The 21,253-nt window shown below is 49.1% G+C and overlaps 1 protein-coding gene across 2 annotated transcripts; it reads right to left on the bottom strand.

Moving 5' to 3' along the window:
- Positions 1 to 1,145: 1,145 nt before the first annotated feature.
- On the bottom strand, positions 1,146 to 20,052 carry CWC15 (CWC15 spliceosome associated protein homolog). Of its 2 annotated transcripts, none has more exons than XM_044285237.1 (7): positions 19,947 to 20,052; positions 19,015 to 19,156; positions 16,304 to 16,416; positions 14,376 to 14,458; positions 10,122 to 10,229; positions 3,022 to 3,140; positions 1,146 to 1,820 (listed from the first exon to the last, which is right to left on the bottom strand). In XM_044285237.1, exons 2-7 carry the CDS (start codon positions 19,143 to 19,145, stop codon positions 1,691 to 1,693), a joined length of 684 nt encoding a protein of 227 aa, XP_044141172.1. In that variant the 5' UTR covers positions 19,146 to 19,156; positions 19,947 to 20,052; the 3' UTR covers positions 1,146 to 1,690. The 2 variants fall into 2 exon arrangements, with proteins under 2 accessions (XP_044141172.1, XP_044141174.1); XM_044285239.1 differs by lacking the exon at positions 19,947 to 20,052 and adding an exon at positions 19,793 to 19,814.
- Positions 20,053 to 21,253: the final 1,201 nt, after the last annotated feature.

Raw genomic sequence — 21,253 nt, 5'->3', positions numbered from 1 at the left:
GCAGCATAGATTCCTATACTGAGGCCGTTCTCCTCATTACACCCATGGTTGGGCAGGGATTTTGGTCGTTAACACTAAAATGCTATTGCGTTACTGGTTGAATGAGGCCAAACAGTAGGAAGATTACTGCATTTTGTCTACTAAATGGTGCACAAATGCATCCGAATTTTCATACTCATGAGATGGATTCCAGCTGACCGCTGTCTCCTCATACACAGTTGGAATGGCCTAGCACACATAACATTGCCGTTCTGAGAGGCTTCCCTGGACTTCTGGGTGGTTTATCTCCAAGGGAAACCAAGTATTGGGCAGACTAATACATATATACTGCACTATTTGCAGAAATCACTAGGAACAGCTTCTACAATAATTTGGAGTATGCAGTAAGCTCCACAGCTCCCCCTAGTGGTGTTGGCAGAGAGGCAAAACGTTATAGTTTAACTTTAGGTCATATCTCCCTGGATATTAAGAAAGTAATCAGCAAGAACTAGACTTGTATTAGCCATGGAAGAAGACCATGCAAGGTCAGGTCAGTGGTCTTCAATCTTTTCAGCTGTTCACATAGACTATGTAGTGGGGCACGCTAGGAGTCAGTTCTGCACAGGTCCCCGCTGTAGACCATACTCCATGTGTGGTTTGTGATTCATGGTAGGACTATGTAAACATGTGTATCTTTGCGCCTTTTGAGGCACAGTGACTATATTTGCCACTTTAATTGGAAAATGAATTTAGTGAAATAAACCTTAGTGTTATCATGCAATTGTCCCTACAGGATTCTGGGGACGGCCATCTTACCTGAGCCACAGCTCAGCTGTGTGCTTTACAGCAGCCACATGGTCCTGGCACTCTGGGGATGACTCCTATGGACCGTGTGGCTGGGACACTGCTGTAGGCATGCTCTGTGACCCGTGCAGAGGGCAGGAAGGAGCCGATAAGGTGTGACGATCACTTATTGTGAATGGTGGAGCCTGTGTTATCTATACACAGGAACTATCTTATTGTAATCCTGCCTGAGAGGATAATGAGACGACTGCTGAGAAGCGATTTCAACAGAATAGTGTCAGTCTAAGTAGACCTCAAGATTATTTCTTAATATAGATTGTGGCAGAAAAAGAATGGAAATTAAAAAATAAAAAATCCAAAAATTGTTTAACATAACATCTTTATTTCAACAACGGGTCTTTTTCTGATGACACATTCCTTTTAATCATAGGCACCGGATAATCAGATGTCAGATTAAAGGTGACTGGAGGCTGCAGCGCCCCCTTAACAGTGGGGAGAGATATAAAACTACAGCCCTCCGGCAGTTTGGTTGTCTCTCTCTGGCACCTGGCCGCACACATTGGGGCATCACTGGCCAGGGTAGATTATTTGGGTAGAGGGGGATTACATGTGCACCTTTCAGCAGGACTGAATAACACCACCAGAGCAGATGACAGCAACACAATGAGTTTAATAGAACACATCAATCTCTATGGGATCTTCATATAGAATAAAAACAAAAAGAGTAAAAAAAAAAAAGAAACAATGAGGGTTTTATTCACATAGAACATGCAGGTACAAGACAGGGGGCGACATGACAGGTGCCCCTGAACGCTCCCCATCACATGACCACCAAATGATGTCCGCAGTCGTTGGGGGGGGGAATGTGAGACCTCCTCGTCTTCTGCCCAGAGCACATAAAACTGTACTACTTAATATACTTCTCCATGAACTTCTTGTGGAACTCGGAGCGCAGCGTGTCATTAACAAACCTCTTCTCCTTTTTCATCTCATCCACGCCCTTGGCGCAGTTCTTAAACACCACATCGTCATCCCACCTGAGAGGAGAGAAACATCATCACAGTCGCATCTCTGAACGGACCTCGGCTTTAATATAACCCCTGCACTGCTGGAGGATGCGCCTAATTTATGAAGAGGAGCAGGTACATAATCTAGCAGTCCATGGGCCTAGACCAGGCATGTCCAAAGTGCGGCCCTCCAGCTGTTGCAAACCTACAACTCCCAGCATGCCCTAATAGCTGTAAGCTATCCAGGCATGCTGGGAGTTGTAGTTTTGCAACAGCTGGAGGGCCGCACTTTGGACATGCCTGGCCTAGGCTGAAATCTACAGTAACTCTGAGCTGCCATAGATTTCAGTCTTTTTTTTACACCAGATGGTGTTTAAAAAGACGCAAACACGATTAAGTCCTGCTTCCTCCACCCACATATAGAGAAAGCCTGCGAGTCCTGCTCCCCCTCCCCACATATAGAGAAAGCCTGCGAGTCCTGCTCCCCCTCCCCACATATAGAGAAAGCCTGCGAGTCCTGCTCCCCCTCCCCACATATAGAGAAAGCCTGCGAGTCCTGCTCCCCCTCCCACATATAGAGAAAGCCTGCGAGTCCTGCTCCCCCTCCCACATATAGAGAAAGCCTGCGAGTCCTGCTCCCCCTCCCACATATAGAGAAAGCCTGCGAGTCCTGCTCCCCCTCCCCACATAGAAAAAAGCCTGCGAGTCCTGCTCCCCCTCCCCACATATAGAGAAAAGCCTGCGAGTCCTGCTCCCCCTCCCCACATATAGAGAAAGCCTGCGAGTCCTGCTCCCCCTCCCCACATATAGAGAAAGCATGTGAGTCCTGCTCCCCCTCCCACATATAGAGAAAGCCTGTGAGTCCTGCATGTCTAGCAGTGAACAATCTTTCACCAAGAGGTACACTACCCAAAAGTGACTTCTGAGAGTCTTTTCATAGGGCAGCTGGAAAGCACTTTTCTGCCCTCTTGTGGCAGTACCCAGTGTCTAATCAGACCACACCTGTAATCATATCTGCTGAGTTTTGCAGCAATCTGACATTTCTATCTGGGTGCGGTATTCGTATTTTGGGTCAGTGAGTGTACCTGAAGTCATTCTGAACAGAGAAAATCACTAGAGGTTCCTACATAAACACCACTGATCAAACCGTGCCGTCAGGGTGCCGCCAGTGGTGACCCCGTCAGATTTACCAGCGCTTTTTCGGATCTCCACCATAATACAGGAAACTTACCTTCGTTTCACCTTAAAACTTGCTTGAGACACGGCGGGCGTGGTGAGGTTCAGTAGGGGATTGCCGCTTAAAATGTTCTCCATTCGGATTCTCTCCTCTTCAGCTTTCTGCTCTAGTTCCTTTTATTAAACATACACACATTAGGGATCACCTCGGGCTTGTGAAGATTAGAGAATACAGATCAGAGAATATCCCGGTGTACCTCATATCTGCTACTATTGGTGGGAAGAGCCATGAACGAGTCAATGCTTGCAATCACACGGCGCCGCCGTGAGGATACCATGAGATATTACAATATGATTTCGAGTTTATAAATCAGAAATAAGATATAATTTTGCGCGCACAAAAAAAAAATAAAAAAAAAAAAATCTAAAAACGTTATTACATATTTATTTCAAGTATTGAGGAATTCAAAAGTGTCTTGAATTACCAACACTATGGCCAGCTGTACGGCACCTGGCAGCAGACAACCATATTGAAAATACATTACTTATCCTGTACTGATCCGGAGTTACATCCTGTATTATACTCCAGAGCTGCACTCACTATTCTGCTGGTGCAGTCACTGTGTACATACATTACATTACTTATCCTATACTGATCCTGAGTTATATCCTGTATTATACTCCAGAGCTGTGCTCACCATTCTGCTGGTGAAGTCACCGTGTACATACATTACATTAGTTATCCTGTACTGATGCTGATTTACATCCTGTATTATACGCCAGAGCTGCACTCACTATTCTGCTGGTGCAGTCACTGTGTACATACATTACATTACTTATCCTGCACTGATCCTAAGTTACATCCTGTATTATACTCCAGAGCTGTACTCACTATTCTGCTGGTGGAGTCACCATGTACATACATTACATTACTTATCCTGTACTGATGCTGATTTACATCCTGTATTATACTCCAGAGCTGCACTCACTATTCTGCTGGTGGAGTCACTATGTACATACATTACATTACTTATCCTGTACTGATCCTGATTTACATCCTGTATTATACTCCAGAGCTGCGTGAAAAACAGAGCATGCCAGGGACTGTCACTGTGGATTTTACCCTCCCATACAGTATAGCTACCAATCTGTATTGTACACGGGGAGGTGTTATCAGTGGTTGGTAGCATTCTCTGTGTAAGTGTGTATACAGCGATAGCTGTCCATCACTGATAACTCCTCCCCTGGAAATAAAAAAATAGAAAGATTTAAATGTATAAATTGCAAGTTTTACAGAATATTTTCCCACAAAGCTATACAATATCAGTCTGCTCCGCTCCTCCTGCTCTATAACACGCTGCCTGCAGACGGCACTGCATTTTATGGTGACAAGTCATGTTTAAGAACTGTGAACGCAGCTCCGGAGCATAACGCTGTCCTCCATCAGGCTGTAACTGTGAATCAGATATAATCCGATCACCAAGTGAGCTAGGGAATAAAAACTTGGTATCAGTTTAAGATCTCTGCTACAGTCAGTGTACTGAAATATTCTTACATATAAAAAGCTCAGAAACACGTCTGATCATGTGCTGCTCAATTACTATAACAAGCCTAGCCACAATGATCAAACACTGGGGAGGATAGGCCCTTGGGCTGCCAACGCTAAAAGCCTTCAGAGACACTTGCAGGCAGAGGGGAATTCAGAAAAGTCAGACATTTTCCCTAAAAAATTCTACCATAATCCTGCGCAAGTAGAAGGAGACGAAGAAACTACGTGACGGTCGTGAGCAGCGATTACAGTCCGGCCACAAAGGACCTTTCAGTTTCCATTACAGGAAGATTAGTGAAAAGGAAATGACAGGTCATCAGATTGTGGCCCCCGCACGTCATTACACAGGGGCCGCAAGCTCTTTGTTGGAGATGCCTTCTTCTGGCTTCAGTGAATAGCGCCGCGCTCTGCGTGTCACACGGCCTGACCCAAATTCTGTGCTCGTGTGAAGACAACAAAGGGCAGGGAAATAATTACAACTAGATGAGGCGTAAAAGCATGCCGAGTAATGAGATGGAAATCATGGCGTCACGGGTACCTGCAAATGCAGCAGAGCAGAGTTTGTCATTTGGTATAACTCCCCATGAAGTGGATTTTCCATAAGATTGCCTAATGTATTACGGCCTATACTTGTGAGAATAAATCCTGCACTGGTGTCCTGTGCCACCCTGGAGCAGTCTACAACCTAAGGCCTAATGCCCACAACCGTATCCGTATTTCGGTATGCAAGCCATGGATCCGCAAAATACAGACACGGTACTGTCCATGTACATTTCACATTTTCTCTCTCTCCGATCAGTAGAAAGGACGATTCTCATCCATTCACAGTACGGACCAGAATAGGATATATCATTTGCGGAATAGCACACAGAACCGCAAAAAATACAGATGTGCGCATAGCCGTATAGAAACTAATGGGTCGGTGGGCTGTCCGCAAAAGGATTGGGTTAAGGGTGTATTCACACAGCCCTTTTGGAGGGTCCGCTGACTTCAATGGGAACACGATCCGCATGTTGTGGCCAAAGATAGGCCATGTCCTATCTTTTGCCACGCGGCCTGCCCGGACACGGCCATGGGAATACACCTCAACACAGGGATAAAAAAAATACAAAAGCGGCCATGAGGCCTAATACTCAGAGGAAGGTCAAGAAGGCTGTGGCATGACTGAAGGCGGCTCGCTGCTTCAAATGTGTCACCCGTCTGTTCACTTGGCCTACTGTTAGGGTATACGAAGTGATGCTGTCAGCATGACGAGAATAATGAATGTGCTCACAGGAGAACACAAACATAAATCTATAATAAACAGGTAAAATAATAATACTCTACAAAGGATTGAAAGAAAAACGTTACAAAATAAATTTTAAAAATCCACAAAAACCTTTATTTATGGCAGTGACCAAGGAGCCTTAGGCTGGATCACGGCCTTGCGACGGCTGCCTAGTCTAAGCACTGTATGGGTCTTCCATCTCATGACAGCCCGGCTCCTGAGCCAACGGCACAGATCAGTAAAAGCAAAGATCTGTGCAATTAGAAGCTGCAGTAAATAGCGACCGCTGCATATAAGTGGTTTAGAGGGAAGGGGCTCCCTCTCGCAGGCATTGGCACCCTGCAAATTAAATCTTGGGGTATCTTAGTATATCAGCTGGGGGCTAAATGAAGACCCCAACCAGGCCTGCACTCAGTGTGGAGTAGTACAGAGGCACAGCCTTATGGTCCCATCAGTATAGTACTGACAGTATATAGTATTCTGTACTACATAAGGCCTCTTGCACACGAACGTGTGTGCTCCGTGGCCGTATTGCAGACCGCATTTGCGGATCCGCAATACACGGGAGCCGTTCTGTGGGCATTCCGCATGACGGATGTGGACCCATTCACTTGAATGGGTCCGCAAATCTGGAGATGCGGAACGGAAGCACGGAACGGAACCCTACGGGAGCACTACGCAGTGCTTCCGTGGGGTTTCGTCCCGTACTACCGTTCCGCAAAAAGATAGAACATGTCCTATCTTTTTGTGGAACGGCTGGATTGCGGACCCATTAAAGTGAATGGGTCCGCGATCCTTTGCGGCTGCCCCACGGACGATGTTCGTGCATTGCGGCCCGCAGCACGGCCATGGGGCGCACACGTTTGTGTGCAGGAGGCCTAAGTAGCAGTGTACTATGTGTGCAATCAGAAGATTTGTAATATTTCTAAGATAAAAGTGAAATAAAGTTTCAGTTAAAAAAGCCTAAATTGCTTTTTCTTTGCTAATTTGACACAAAAACGTAATCAAAAAAGATCAATAAATGTTATGCACCCCATGATGATACCAATGAAAAACTACAAGTCGTCTTTCCAAAAATCAAGCTCTCCAACTGATCCATGGAGAGAAAAACAAAAAGTTATGGGACGCGGCGATGCATAAACTTACTTTTATTGTGCAAAAGTAGGAACGTGCAAAAAAAACACAAAAAAAAAACCTATATGTATTCGGTATCTCTGTAATAGTGCTGTTAAGAGTTAATAAAAGATAAATCAGTCAGTTATGGGCTCCCCAAAATGGCGCCATTAAATACTACATCTTGTCCCGCCATACGGCTGTATTGATGGAAAAATAGAAAAAGTTACCGCTCTTGGAAGGCGACAGTGAAAAAAAACAAAAAAAAACACAACAGGTCCCAAAACAGGCTGGTCACCAAGGGGTTACAATTCATTTACCGCCGTTACCAAAAATAGATGGGTAACCTTTCCCTATTATATATGAGTGCAGCCAGGATTTCTATTCACAGCCCCTGCCAGACTGCCCCGGAGACCCCTGCCTTGGCAGCGAAGGCCTATCCAGTTATACGGTGCCAAACCGCAGCTACTGTGCCCCCCGCTCCAGTCATATGCGTAATGGTCAGAATATGTCACTGCGAGATTAGATTATCCATGTGTCGGGATCAGGCGAGAGGAATGCTAAAGATCTGCAGCTGAGGAGAGGACACGTAGGAACAAGGTTCAACTCGAGGTTCAGGTCTAAAACCACTTCTAAAATCTCCGGTGTCCCGTCATCGCGCGATCATTATGGAGCTCAGTTTTACAGTGTAATCCTGGGATCGGCATCCTTCGGCTCTCCAGCTGCTATGAAACTACAACTCCCAGTATGCAGACATGCTCAGCTGTTCTTCTAACTCCTACAGAAGGTGACTTGAGCATTCTGGGAGTTGTAGTTTCAGAACATGTGGAGCGCCGGAGGTGGCTGATCCCTGGTGAAGTCAATGGACTAAACGAAAACACAGTGAAGGGCACAAATACACCATAGAGGCAGACCATGTGGCCCTTGGAAAGAAGAGGGCCACATTACTTAAAATCTGTGCAGAACTTCTCTCCAGAGGAACTACATTACTAGAGTGGGGAACAGGGAGCAAAGGCTATGGGGCCCTTGGAAAGAAGGGGGCCACATTGCTTGGAACCTGGGCCGAACTCCCCTTCCCCGAGGAACTGCACTATTAGGCCTCATGCACACGACCATATCCATTTTTACATGCAAAACGCAGATCCGCAAAATAAGGATGCTGTCCGTGTTGCATCTGCATTTTTGGTGACCCACTGATTTCAATGGGTCCAGCATTTTGCGGACAAGTATAGCACATGTTCTCTCTTTTTTGGGGAACGCACGTAAGCATCCGTAAAAAGATAAAGTAGGTCGGCAAAATGAGGACCACAAATGGGTCTGCAAATAAAATGTGGATGCAACACAGATACGGTCAAGTGCATGAGGCATTAGAGGGGGAATGGCCCCAAGGATGATGGAAAGGGGGCAGGGACCAGTCATGTGCCTATGGGGCCCGTGGAAAGAAGAGGGGCACATTGCTTAGAAACTGTGCAGAACTCCCCTCTCAAGAGGAACTACAATATCAGGCTCCATTCACACGTCCGCAATTCTGTTCCGCATTTTGCAGAACGGAATTGCGGACCCATTAATTTCTATGGGGCTGCACGATGTGCTGCCCGGAACCGGAAATGCAATTGCGGACAAGATTAGGCATTTTCTATTTCGTGCCGGCGATGTGCGGTCCGCAAAATGCGGAACGCACATTGCCGGTGCCCGTGTTTTGCGCAAAACATATACGGATGTGTGAATGGACCCTTAGACGGGGGATGGACCCAAAGATCAAGGAAAGGGAGCAAATAATGCTAGGCCCTTCTGTCCTGGGGGGTGGGGGAGAGCCGACGGCACTGGAGGAGAGCCGACGGCACTGGAGGATAGTGGAGCTGACGGCACTGGAGGATAGTGGAGCTGACGGCACTGGAGGATAGTGGAGCTGACGGCACTGGAGGATAGTGGAGCCGACGGCACTGGAGGATAGTGGAGCCGACGGCACTGGAGGATAGTGGAGCCGACGGCACTGGAGGATAGTGGAGCCGACGGCACTGGAGGATAGTGGAGCCGACGGCACTGGAGGATAGTGGAGCCGACGGCACTGGAGGATAGTGGAGCCGACGGCACTGGAGGATAGTGGAGCCGACGGCACTGGAGGATAGTGGAGCCGACGGCACTGGAGGATAGTGGAGCCGACGGCACTGGAGGATAGTGGAGCCGACGGCACTGGAGGATAGTGGAGCCGACGGCACTGGAGGATAGTGGAGCCGACGGCACTGGAGGATAGTGGAGCCGACGGCACTGGAGGATAGTGGAGCCGACGGCACTGGAGGATAGTGGAGCCGACGGCACTGGAGGATAGTGGAGCCGACGGCACTGGAGGATAGTGGAGCCGACGGCACTGGAGGATAGTGGAGCCGACGGCACTGGAGGATAGTGGAGCCGACGGCACTGGAGGATAGTGGAGCCGACGGCACTGGAGGATAGTGGAGCCGACGGCACTGGAGGATAGTGGAGCTGACGGCACTGGAGGATAGTGGAGCCGACGGCACTGGAGGATAGTGGAGCCGACGGCACTGGAGGATAGTGGAGCCGACGGCACTGGAGGATAGTGGAGCCGACGGCACTGGAGGATAGTGGAGCCGACGGCACTGGAGCTGACGGCACTGGAGGATAGTGGAGCTGACGGCACTGGAGCTGACGGCACTGGAGGATAGTGGAGCTGACGGCACTGGAGCTGACGGCACTGGAGGGAACTGATGCACTAGGGCTGATCGCACAGGGGGGACAAAGGGTGTTGGGGACTGATGGCAGGGGGTCTGATGAGCTTTTATAAAAGGAAACAGTCTTAATTCATTTTTTCTAATTAGAATACTCAATCGTAAAAATAAAATCGGTAGAATACTCGATTACTAAAATAATCGTTTACTGCAGCCCTATTCCCAGTACACGTGCGCTTCATGGCGTGTCCTTTATGGCAACTGCAATGAATCAGAGTTAATAGAGAGAAGCCCTTTCTCCGGAGACCAAGACGACTGAGGCGATCCCTAGAGACTTACCTGTGTGTCAAATGTTACTATCCTGCCGTGAAGGGGTTTTCCGTGTTCAGAGATAAACCCAGACAAACCCACATTTTCACCCCAGCAGCCCCCTGATATTCGCATCGGAGCATTTTGTTTGTGTTATTACTCATCTTGTGAAAGGTTTTTGCTTCAAATTTGCACAGAAACAGAGTCTGCCATCAGCGCCCGCGTCTTACCTTGCGGGCCTGCTCCTCTGCCCGCTCTTTCTTGATTTTTTCCAATTCTGCCAGGAGTGCTGCGGTGTCATCGTCGCTGTCTTCATCGGAATCCTCGTCTTCATCTTCCTAAAGGAAAAGCCAAGAAGAGACTTCAAGTTCCTGCCAAGATAATCTCCTGATACACCCAGAAACCACAGTGTCTGACTTCTCTCTGCCCGAGCACCCCCTTCCCCACAGGGAGAATGCCTACACAGCACCACACCTCCGAAGGGGTACGAGTGATGCCGAGAGAATGGAATAAACCTGAAGGCTACTGTAACACTGCAAGAAAATAAAAAAATACAATATATATATATATATAAGTCAGTTTGATATCTATGTACTTCACTAAATATTAACCCCTTAACAAAAGCTGTAGTTTTGCATCTCTGCCTTAGGCCTCATGCACACGACTGTTGTTTCATTCCGTGTCCGTTGTTCTGCAGACCCAATGACTTTCAATTGGTCCGTTGAAAACTCGGCTAATGCACCGTTTGTCATCCGCGTCCATGATCCGTAGTTTCAGTCCTATTTTTTTCAAGGAAAACGGTTCGCAGACCGATTCAAGTCAATGGGTCCGTGAAAAAACACGGAGGCACACAAGATTGTAATCCACGCGTCCGTTTTTTTTTTCCTATCATTTGCATGGCAAACTTGACTTCGATTTTTTGTTTCCTTTCCTTCATGTCTGGAGATCCTCCAAAAATAAAGGAAGACACACGGAAACAAAAACGGACACGGATCACGGAACCCCTTTTTGCGGACCGCAAAAAAATACTGTTGTGTGCATGAGGCCTTACAGTGGGAATGACTTGAGAAACTGAATTGCATTTTTATATACTCTTCACATTTTACACTTTTTAGGGTCCATTCACACGTCCGTTGATCCTTTCCTGATCTTTTGAGTTTTTTGCGGAACAGATCTGGACCAGTTCTGTACCCATTAATTTTCGATGGGTCCTGAAAAAAAAAAATCTGACATTGTGCTGTCCGATTTTTTTCAGGACCCATTGAAAATGAATGGGTACAGATCTGGTCCAGATCTGTTCCGCAAAAAACGGAACAGATCAGGAAAGAAACAACGGATGTGTGAATGGACCCTAAACCTGTTATGTGAAATGAATTCTTCAGGTTGTTATGGTCATGCGGCTTTTTGTGATCATGTAATGTACAAGCAAAATTTGACGGTAACCCTTAGAGGGAGATTTATCAAAACCGGCGTTTTCTATACTGTTGCGGGATGGCTTGGTGTAGGCTTCATCACATTAGGAGCACCCCCCCTCCCCCCGTATACGGAACGCAAAAAACGGCCAGTAAACGGGAAAAAAAAACGGCTGTGTGCAATAGGCCTTAGACCTCTTTCACACAAACGAGTTTTCCATCCAGGTGCGATGCGGGAAGCAAACGCTTAGCACCCGGACTGAATCCTGACCCATGCATTTCATTGGGTCTGTGCACATGATAATCTTTTTCACGCAGCACTTCTGCGTTCAGGCAAAATGGCAGCATTTTCTATATTCTATGTTTTTTCACGCAGTCCTGTCATGCGTGAAAAACGGATTGCATTCCCATGATGGTTGCTAGGAGATGTAGTTTGGAATTCTTCCGTTTTTAGTTCTTTTTCTCCATGCGCGTGAAAAAAAAAAAACTCATCAAAAAACTGACTGCACCCGCACGGAAAAAAGTGGAAACACTGAACGCAAATCGCAGACAATACTGACTGAACTTGAGCGCAAAACCATCCGTTTTTCCTGAACAGATCCTGACACAATCCGAATCGTTCGTGTGAAAGAGGCCTTGAGGTGCCCTAATAGCAGGCCTTGTACAGACAGCCCTGGAACTAGAGAGAACTGACTGAAGAGGGGCCCTCAATGTCACCAGGAAACCCAAAGAAAGGGAGAAGACCCCTTCCATCATCTGACAGTTGAGCACCCGCTCCAGGGTAACACAGGGCACCCATGAAAGGTTTACAGATGGCCGTTTAGGGGGTTACACATAATCTAATAAAAAAATAATTGTGCTCGACTATTTCCGGAACTCCCTTAGAAGGGAATGGAGAGCGCACAGTGTAAGCGAGGCCGCCACTACATTCTTCTTTTTGGGAGTTCTGGAAATAGCGGAGCACCCATTTTCGGCACTGCCACAGAAGTGAAAGGAAGGTGGCAGCACTTGCGCGGTGCTCTCTTGGATGGCCCCAGTCTAGACATAGGTGCGGGTCCCACACCAATCTGACACTGGCGGCATATCCTAGCAATACGCCACCAGTGTGCGAGAAAAGCCAATTGCTTTAATGCAATGGCAAAAATCTGTCAACAACCAAAAAGGGAAGATGCCCTCGGGCCCTAGTTCACTTCAAGGCAGACTTTTTGTATTCCTTTTTTTATCTGTGAATTCTTAAAATGATCCTTTACATGGGCCAACAGAGACTGCAATTTTTGGGAATGAACCATTAATCCCTGATATCCCAATAACTGCTTGCTGGTCAGGAGGCGAGAGCTGCATTTACAGGTAGCAATCATTTCCTCTGTATGGGGAGAAGTGATTGCTACTGCAATAGCTCATTCCCACAGAGAATTCTTGCTTCTGGGCAGCAGATCCCTCTTTAAATCTGTTGTCCAGAAATTATGACTTAGGGTACTTTCACACTTGCGGCAGAGGAATCCGGCAGGCAGTTCCGTCGCTGGAACTGCCTGCCGGATCCGTCAAAACGTTTGCCAACTGATGGCCTTTGTAAGACTGATCAGGATCCTTACAAATGCATTGAAATGCTGGATCCGTCTTTCCGGTGTCATCCGGAAAAACGGATCCGGCATTTATTTTTTTCACATTTTTTCCGGTCTGTGCATGACGGACGGATCCGGCACTAATACATTCCCATGGGAAAAAAATGCCAGAGTCGGCATTCTGGCAAGTGTTCAGATTTTTTGGCCGGAGATAAAACTGTAGCATGCTGCGGTATCATCTCCGTCCTGATTAGTCAAAAAGACTGAACTGAATACATCCTGATGCATCCTGAACAGATTTCTCTCCATTCAGAATGCATGGGGATAAAACAGATCAGTTCTTTTGTGGTATTGAGCCCCTAGGACGGAACTCAGTGCCGGAAAAGAATAACGCTAGTGTGAAAGTACCCTTAGGCCTCATGCACACGGCCTTTCCATGCACTGGGGACTGCAATTTGCGGTCCCCAATGCATGGGCAACGTCCATGCGGTGGCCGAGACGGTTTGAGACCCATTCAACTTGAAGGGTCCGTGATCCGTCCGCACTGCAAAAAAAAATTGATCATGTTCTATTCTTTTGCGGTGCGGAGGGATGGACAGAAACCCCACAGAAGCACTCTGTAATGCTCCCGTGGGGTTCTGTGCCTCCGTTCCGCTTCGCAGCTCCGAATTGCGGACCCATTCAAGTGAATTGGTCCACATCCGTGATGCGGGGAGCACAGGGCCGGTGCCCGCATATTGTGGACCCGCTGTTTGTGGGCGCAATATGGCAACGGCCGTGTGCATGAGCCCTTAGACGTTGACCGGGTGATCAGCGGAATTTTTACACAAGACAATTATTGGGAACCAGCATTACTAGGACATATAAAATTGCACTCTATGTCAAGCAGATACCGGCCTGTACGTGGAATAATGGTGAATTAAATTACTTCATTTGCAAATGAAAAACAACCAAGCTGCCTTTAACAGGGTTTTTTAAGAATTACAAGATTGGCGGTTTATCCTTAGGCTACAAATATCACATTGTGGCGGTCGGACTCGGCTAGGTTTCTTGATAGAGCACTGCACCCTCCTCCCTGTTAACATCACGATAAGGCCACCATGCCCGCGTTACAGACCGCAAACCGCCTGTCCACAAAACAAAGATATCGGCCGGTTGCGCTCCACATTGCAATGCAGATTCACTGACTTCAAAGGGTCTGCAAGATGCAGCGACAGATAGAACATCCCATCTTTTGTGGTGCCTCTGCACTGACCCCGGAGCCCTTCCGTCGGCTTCTGGGTTCGTGCCTCTGCGCTGCAAAAAGACAGAACATGACATATCTTTGGCGCATCTTGCAGATGGTGTAACCATTGAAGTCAATTGGTCCGCACCGCGATGCAGAGCTCACACTGCCAGTGCCCATGTTTTGTCGACAGGCAGTTTGCGGTCTGTAACATGGGCACGGGCGGCCCCACGGTCATGTGAATGTGGCCGAAAGGGAAAATAAAAAGTATAAAGAAGTACATACATCCGTCAGTGGATCATCAGCATCTAGATTGGCGGCAGGGATCTGGTCCAGACGCGGTTTCTTGGACACAGATGACGTGTGCTCTGGAGGGAAGAAAAAAAAAAAAAAAAAAGGATGAAATGTATTCAGCGCGTATAAAGAGGATAGCCGATTTACAGCGCAGTGAAGAGTCGCGCTGTTTAGTACTACATTTCCTAAATCCTTATCTCTACTTGCTGTCAGGGAATTGAACCTTCATTAATAGGGATGGACCAAGTATTAATAGGAAAATGACCTATTGTTAAAATCATGTTTTTATGTAAAACATTTTTTATTTTATTTTTTGAATTTTTGGTGAGTTTTTTTTATTTTACCATGCCTCTATCTAGATTTAAAAGATTGCATATAATCCTGCAGTTTTCACACTGGCCACTAAGACTTCCTGTCTTTTGGGAGCAGCTACATGGACCACTGACACATGTGACCGGAGGGGACCTCACTGAGTTTTCTGGGCATGCTCGGTGACCTGCGCAGAGGTCAGGAGGGGCTGATAAGCTGTGATATCACCTATTAAGACAGGATCCATCTTTCACATCTATACACAGGTGTTACTTGTCATTGTAATTCTGCCTACGGTGATAATAGTAATAATGGCTACTGAAATGTTACCTGTACAGAACAGGAAATCACGATCTATTATTAGCCCTAGTGGCCAGTGTGAAAATTGCAGGAGTATGTGCGCACTGATAATGACATCATAAAAAAACTAAACATGTTCAACCTAAAAATGCGATTTAAACAATAGGTCATTTTTCTGATGACACTTTCCCTTTAAAGTTATCCTCTACCCACAGGATAGGGGATAACTGATCGCTGGGGATTAGAGATGAGCGAACCTCTGTTTTAAGTTCGGCGTCTAAAGTTCGGGTTTGGATTAGCGGAGAATCCCGATCTGGAACCGGATATGGATTCCGACTTCCGTTGTGGTCCGTGGTAGCGGAATCAATAATGGCCGATTATTGATTCCGCTACCACGGACCACAACGGAAGTCGGAATCCATATCCGGTTCCAGATCGGGATTCTCCGCTAATCCAAACCCGAACTTTAGACGCCGAACTTAAAACAGAAGTTCGCTCATCTCTACTGGGGATCTAAATACTAGGATCCCCACGGTCCCCAGAACTGGGGTCTCGTGTCCATAGGCTGACAGCGCAGCAAGCCAAGCATGTGCCCTGCTGCTCTATTCACCCTCTATGGAGTACAGCGCCCGGCTTTATCCGCTGCTCCCATACGCTATTTATCGCGGTTTTGCTGCGTTTTTTGGTGTGGATTTCCTGTTAACAACCCCACTGAACTCTATGGTAAAACTTCTCTAAAGAAGGTGCGGGATAGCACACACAATGGAGATGCTGTGGATTTTCAAACCCGCACAGCATACGAGTGGTTTTTCCACACAAAATCCAGGCAGAAAAAAAATTAATAAAAAATGTGTGTATTCCGTAACACGTGCAGTGACCCTAAGGCTAATCCTCTGTCCACCACCAAGCGCTAATCCCCGCCTCTCCCATAGAAGTGAATGGGAACGTGCCGCGCATGCGCGGCCCATGCTCCCATTTATTTCTATGGGGCAGACGGCAATAGCCGAGCCAGCACTCGGCTATTTTCGGCGGCCCCATAGAAATGAACGGAGGGCGGCCTCCTTCACTTTCGGGGCTCTGTTCTCGATATAGGTGCAGGTCCCAGCGGTGGGACCCACACCTATAAGACAATGGGGGCATATCCTAGCCATATGCCCCCATTGTCTGAGATGAGACAACTCATCTAAGAGTGAAGAACCGTGTCATAATGTTCTCAAGATGACGGTGGTGCCCCCTATAGACTGCATCAGCCCACGAAGGGAACAAAACCGCAAAAAAAAAAATAATCGGCATAAAGGCTCAGTGCGTACCTCTCGGTGGTCTGTCCCTGTTCTTCTCTCTGACAACAACACGTTCCCTTTCTTCTAGTTCTCTCCTGAAGTCGCGGCTTCTCACCTCCTCGGGGGCATCCTGGGTGGTCTGTCTACAAACATACACAGCATTACAGATCCAGACAAGCATCTCCTCACATCTGCACACACACTGACAGAAGTAATACCGCACCCAGACAAATGTCGGATTGCTGCAGAAATAGTCCTGCGGTTACGTCTCAGGCAGACATGATTACAGGAGTGGTCCGATTAGACACTGGGTCTTGCCACAAAAGTGCTTCCCAGCTGGCCTATAAAAAGGCTCTCAGAGGCTACTTTTGGGTAGTGTACCACTCGGTGGGAAATTCTTCACAGCTAGACAGGTCTATGATGCACTCAAAGACATTTTGCCCAGTTGACAGACTTTGAGAGGAGGGCATCGTTGGCCTGAGAGAAGCAGGGTGATCACTTCAGCATATTGCCCGCCATCTAGTCCGTTCTGACCTAGCTGTTAGAAGTTGGGAGCAGTGGTTACGCGAGGTCGCACATAGCGAATAGGCTCCGGACAACGCAGAGAGAACACTAGTAGAGAGGATTGTTTGACCCAACGCCAAGCATGAGCAGCTCCCAGTTTCGTTGTCCACCTGCACTGCACACCCTGTGTCTGCACGGACAGTCTCCAGCTGCTTAGCAGAAGGAAATTTGGCGCCCATTTCATGTCCTGCCGTTGATGACATCCAGCCAGCGTCGCCTTTGTTTGCAGTGGTGTCGAGAAAGAGAAACCTGCCCTGCTGCAGACAGGAACCACATTGTCTTTAGTGATGAATCCAGGTGATGTTTGGGATCCGATAACGGTGCGGTTTGAGTATGGAGGCCTCGTGGTGGGCGCTTCAATCCTGCCTTTGCTCTGCAGTGATACACCTCCCCAACTGATCTGGGAGCCATCGCATACAACAGTCGGTCACCCCTAGATGTGATGAGGGGCACTAATAGCTCAGCGATATGTGCAGGACGTCCTGCAGCCACATGTGTTCCTCTCATGGCAGGGCAGATGTTTCAGCAGGATAATGCTCGCCCGCACACAGCAAGGGTTCCCGAGGCTTGTCTCCTCCAGATTACAACACTTCCAGTTGCCATTATTATTGCCAGTCAAGCACTTATGGGACCAGCTGGGAGGTCCGCTTCACCATCCTACAAGTGTGCAGCACCTACAGGCCCAGCGGTAACATCTGTGGGCAAATGTGCTGCAGACTGCCATACAGAACCTGTATGCCTCCATGCCCAGCCGCATCTCACCCCGCATCCGGCCCGGAGGCCGCATCTCACCCCGCATCCGGCCCGGAGGCCGCATCTCACCCCGCATCCGGCCAGGAGGCCGCATCTCACCCCGCATCCGGCCCGGAGGCCGCATCTCACCCCGCATCCGGCCCGGAGGCCGCATCTCACCCCGCATCCGGCCCGGAGGCCGCATCTCACCCCGCATCCGGCCCGGAGGCCGCATCTCACCCCGCATCCGGCCCGGAGGCCGCATCTCACCCCGCATCCGGCCCGGAGGCCGCATCTCACCCCGCATCCGGCCCGGAGGCCGCATCTCACCCCGCATCCGGCCCGGAGGCCGCATCTCACCCCGCATCCGGCCCGGAGGCCGCATCTCACCCCGCATCCGGCCCGGAGGCCGCATCTCACCCCGCATCCGGCCCGGAGGCCGCATCTCACCCCGCATCCGGCCCGGAGGCCGCCGCATCTCACCCCGCATCCGGCCCGGAGGCCGCATCTCACCCCGCATCCGGCCCGGAGGCCGCATCTCACCCCGCATCCGGCCCGGAGGCCGCATCTCACCCCGCATCCGGCCCGGAGGCCGCATCTCATCCCGCATCCGGCCCGGAGGCCGCATCTCATCCCGCATCCGGCCCGGAGGCCGCATCTCATCCCGTTCTCATCCCATTCATTGTCAATGGGGACAAAACTGAACGGAATGGAGCCCACTAGAATGCATTCCGTTGCAAGCAGCGTTTGTGTCCGTCATGGGTTACTAACCAAGACTAATCCAGCATGAAACGCAACGCAAGTCAATGGTGCCGGATCCGTTTTTTGGGACATGTCTTGTTCATTTTAGAGATAATACAACCAGATCTGTTCAGAACGGATGCAGACGGTTGTATTGTAATAACGGAAGTGTTTTTGCTGATCCCTGATGGATCCAGCAAAAACGCAGATGTGAATGGACCCTAATATTGTAATCACTTCCATTCATCATCCTTACAGTCAAACACAGAAAGTTTCTTTCCAACAACTGTTTCTTGGTGCGGTATTTTTCTCGACAGTGAATTCCTACTCAAGTCACGATACGTTTTTTTTTAATGGGGTTGTCCGGCTTTGGCAGACCCCTCCCCCTCACAGGACCTGCAGAGTAAAGTATACTTACCCGACACCCACCACCGCATTCCAGCTCACTCGCCACTTGGGGGACACATCACTGCTGCGGCCGGTAATTGGCTGCAGCTGCACAAGTGACTGGAGCACCGAGACCGCAGTGGTGGACCTAAAGGGCCAGAACTCAGTGCAGATCTGACAAGGTGGGCGGAGGCCAAAAAGACGGCCAAAGCTAGACAATCCCTTTAACTGGCCATAATAGAACGTTTCCATTCAATGACAGAAAGACAAAACCTTCAGTCCTTTAACACCACCGCGCACCTGGCGCCATGCAGTACCTGTACTTGATCTTTGTGTGTGACGGGAGGTCCCGGCTGGAGTACTGCTTGGAGAGCTGGCTGAGGTCCCCTTCTCCTTTCCCTCGGCCACCTCTGGCTGGCTCAAACGTCGGCCTCGCTGCGGTCGTCATCCTCTACGTGACTACCTCACGGACAGAAGAAGCAGCCGTTATTACATCTCACCAAGAAGACATGCAAACAACGACACCGCAAGAAATACCGCACAACCGTCTCCTGCCCAGGACCGCTGATGTCGGCCTTGTTGGCTGCTTTTTCTCTGCCCCGGTCAGTTCTTCCTGGAAGCCAATCACAGGGGGACGGGGAGATCACCCTCCACCCTATTTTCCCCACAATGTGCCAGAATCGCTCGCCTGCGCAGTAAGTCATTACACGATCTGAGCGACCGGACGCTTATGTGATGGGTCAGACTAGGGAGGTCAGAGAACGGTGTCTGCCGCGGTGACATAACATGCTGACATACAGAAGGAAGAGGCAGCGGTCCAGGAAGCGACGGCACAGGAGAGGCGGTGGATCGGTAAGGCGTTCTTAAAGGGGTTGCCCAGGGATTTTATATGGATGGATGTGATTGGCGGGGGTCTGACGAGGCCGGTTACTGCGCGCCTGATCGGTCAGAACGTCAGACCCCCGCCAATTAGATACTGACGGCTTATCCTGAGGATAGGGCATAAAATAAAATATCCCAGACAACCCCTTTAAAAAGCCAGTCAGGTGACCCCCTTCTGACCAATAAGCTGATCAGACCCCCAGTATTACATACCAGTGCTGCACCCCTCTGACTGGGCGCTTGGGGGGTACCCACTGGCGATCAGGGTAAATGAGAAGTCGCCATACTGAGATATTAGACTGGGGCCAGAAACCTAATGTATGTGACTGCAGGCTCTGCTCGGACCCCCAGCCCCGCACACACGTACCCCGCAGGCTCCCGTCCCTCCAGCTCGGAGCACCGCGCTGATAAACCAGCAGACTCCTGAGGACGTCAATACAAAGCGACACGGAACCGTCTCCACTACAACATCCGGCGCCGGCTGATGACGTCACGGCAGGCCGCGCCGCCATCTTTGATATGGGCAGCGCTATTTCAGTGCTGCAGGAATTGGGTTAGTTTTCAGTGAATTGTAAAAATTGTACATGCAGCTTATAAATCTAGTGATAAACTGCCAGAAGTCATGCCATGGCCTGCAGCTGGCAATCATGGATTCTATATCCTACTGCCCCCCTTCCCATCACAAGGCTAAACTTGGACCTTAAAGGGGTACTCTGATAATTAGAGTTATCCAATATCCACAGAATAGGGGACAACTATTAGATCGGTGCGGGGTCTTGCTGCTGGGACTCCCACCGATCATAGGAAGAGGGGCACCCCGAAATGAGCGCAGCTGCAGGTTGAGCATGCACACTTCTGCTCCATTCATCTCTATGGAACCTGCTATCTCTGACAGTGCCATGGAGATGAATGGAGCAGCAGTGCACGTTCATTTAGGGGGGCCGCCTGCAGGGTTCATGGGGTCCCCTTCTCATGATCAGTGAGAGTCTTATTAAAGCTTCCCATTGCCGGGTGGTCGGTAGGTTGGCACAGGTCGGACAAACCCTTTAGGGACTGGGAGGCAGCGGCCCACACTGACCCCTGTGCACGGATACAGGTTGCACATAGAGCATCCCGTGTTGAGGGGGCTTACCACCTTGTGGCTTGGCTGTTGGTCCTCCCAGGCACATACCGCCCAACGTTTAAATTCCAAATCACAGAAAATGTTTGGACTTGTCCATGTTCTGCCAGGAATGTCCCCAAAAAAGCCTCTAAACCCCTTTTGTATGCAAACATGCACAAGCTGCTCGCTACCGCGGACAGTCCCATGAAAAACAGGCCGGTGCTGTACTCGGCTTCTCCTCAGCAGTCCCATAGACTTGGAATGACGCGGCAGCGCACGTGTGGCCGTCACCGGGAGCTCCTTTCTCATGTGGATAGAAGCAGCGCCTCCCCAGTGATATTCACTAATTAGACTTCAAGTCTTTGAAGAATATAATCAGCAATTCCAAAACTTATGCTTCCAAAAATGAGCGCTTTTATAGTCATTAGTGCAGCCTTTAACTCCTGCCCTCTCCCTCACTTGTATTAGGAAGAAAATAAAAAACCCACCTCCTCCATTTGATGGCGCTGCGGTGAACACTCTCTGCTCACTGGAAGCTCAGGACAGGACCTGCGGGACGCCATCACGCTGGA

Source organism: Bufo gargarizans, chromosome 3 (assembly GCF_014858855.1).
Source record: "Bufo gargarizans isolate SCDJY-AF-19 chromosome 3, ASM1485885v1, whole genome shotgun sequence".
Taxonomy (NCBI): Eukaryota; Metazoa; Chordata; class Amphibia; order Anura; family Bufonidae; genus Bufo; species Bufo gargarizans.
The sequence above is the reverse complement of the archived record's forward strand: the minus strand, read 5'-3'. Positions and strand labels throughout refer to the sequence as shown.

What these genes read in the sequence shown, in the direction of transcription:
- CWC15 (XM_044285237.1), bottom strand. Translation starts at nt 19,145, where the DNA reads ATGACGACCGCAGCGAGGCCGACGTTTGAGCCAGCCAGAGGTGGCCGA. An exon ending in CAGGGACAGACCACCGAGAG is followed by an intron (nt 14,459 to 16,303) that starts GTACGCACTGAG and finishes TCTTCCCTCCAG; the next exon opens with AGCACACGTCATCTGTGTCC. An exon ending in AGTTTTAAGGTGAAACGAAG is followed by an intron (nt 1,821 to 3,021) that starts GTAAGTTTCCTG and finishes CTCTCCTCTCAG; the next exon opens with GTGGGATGACGATGTGGTGT.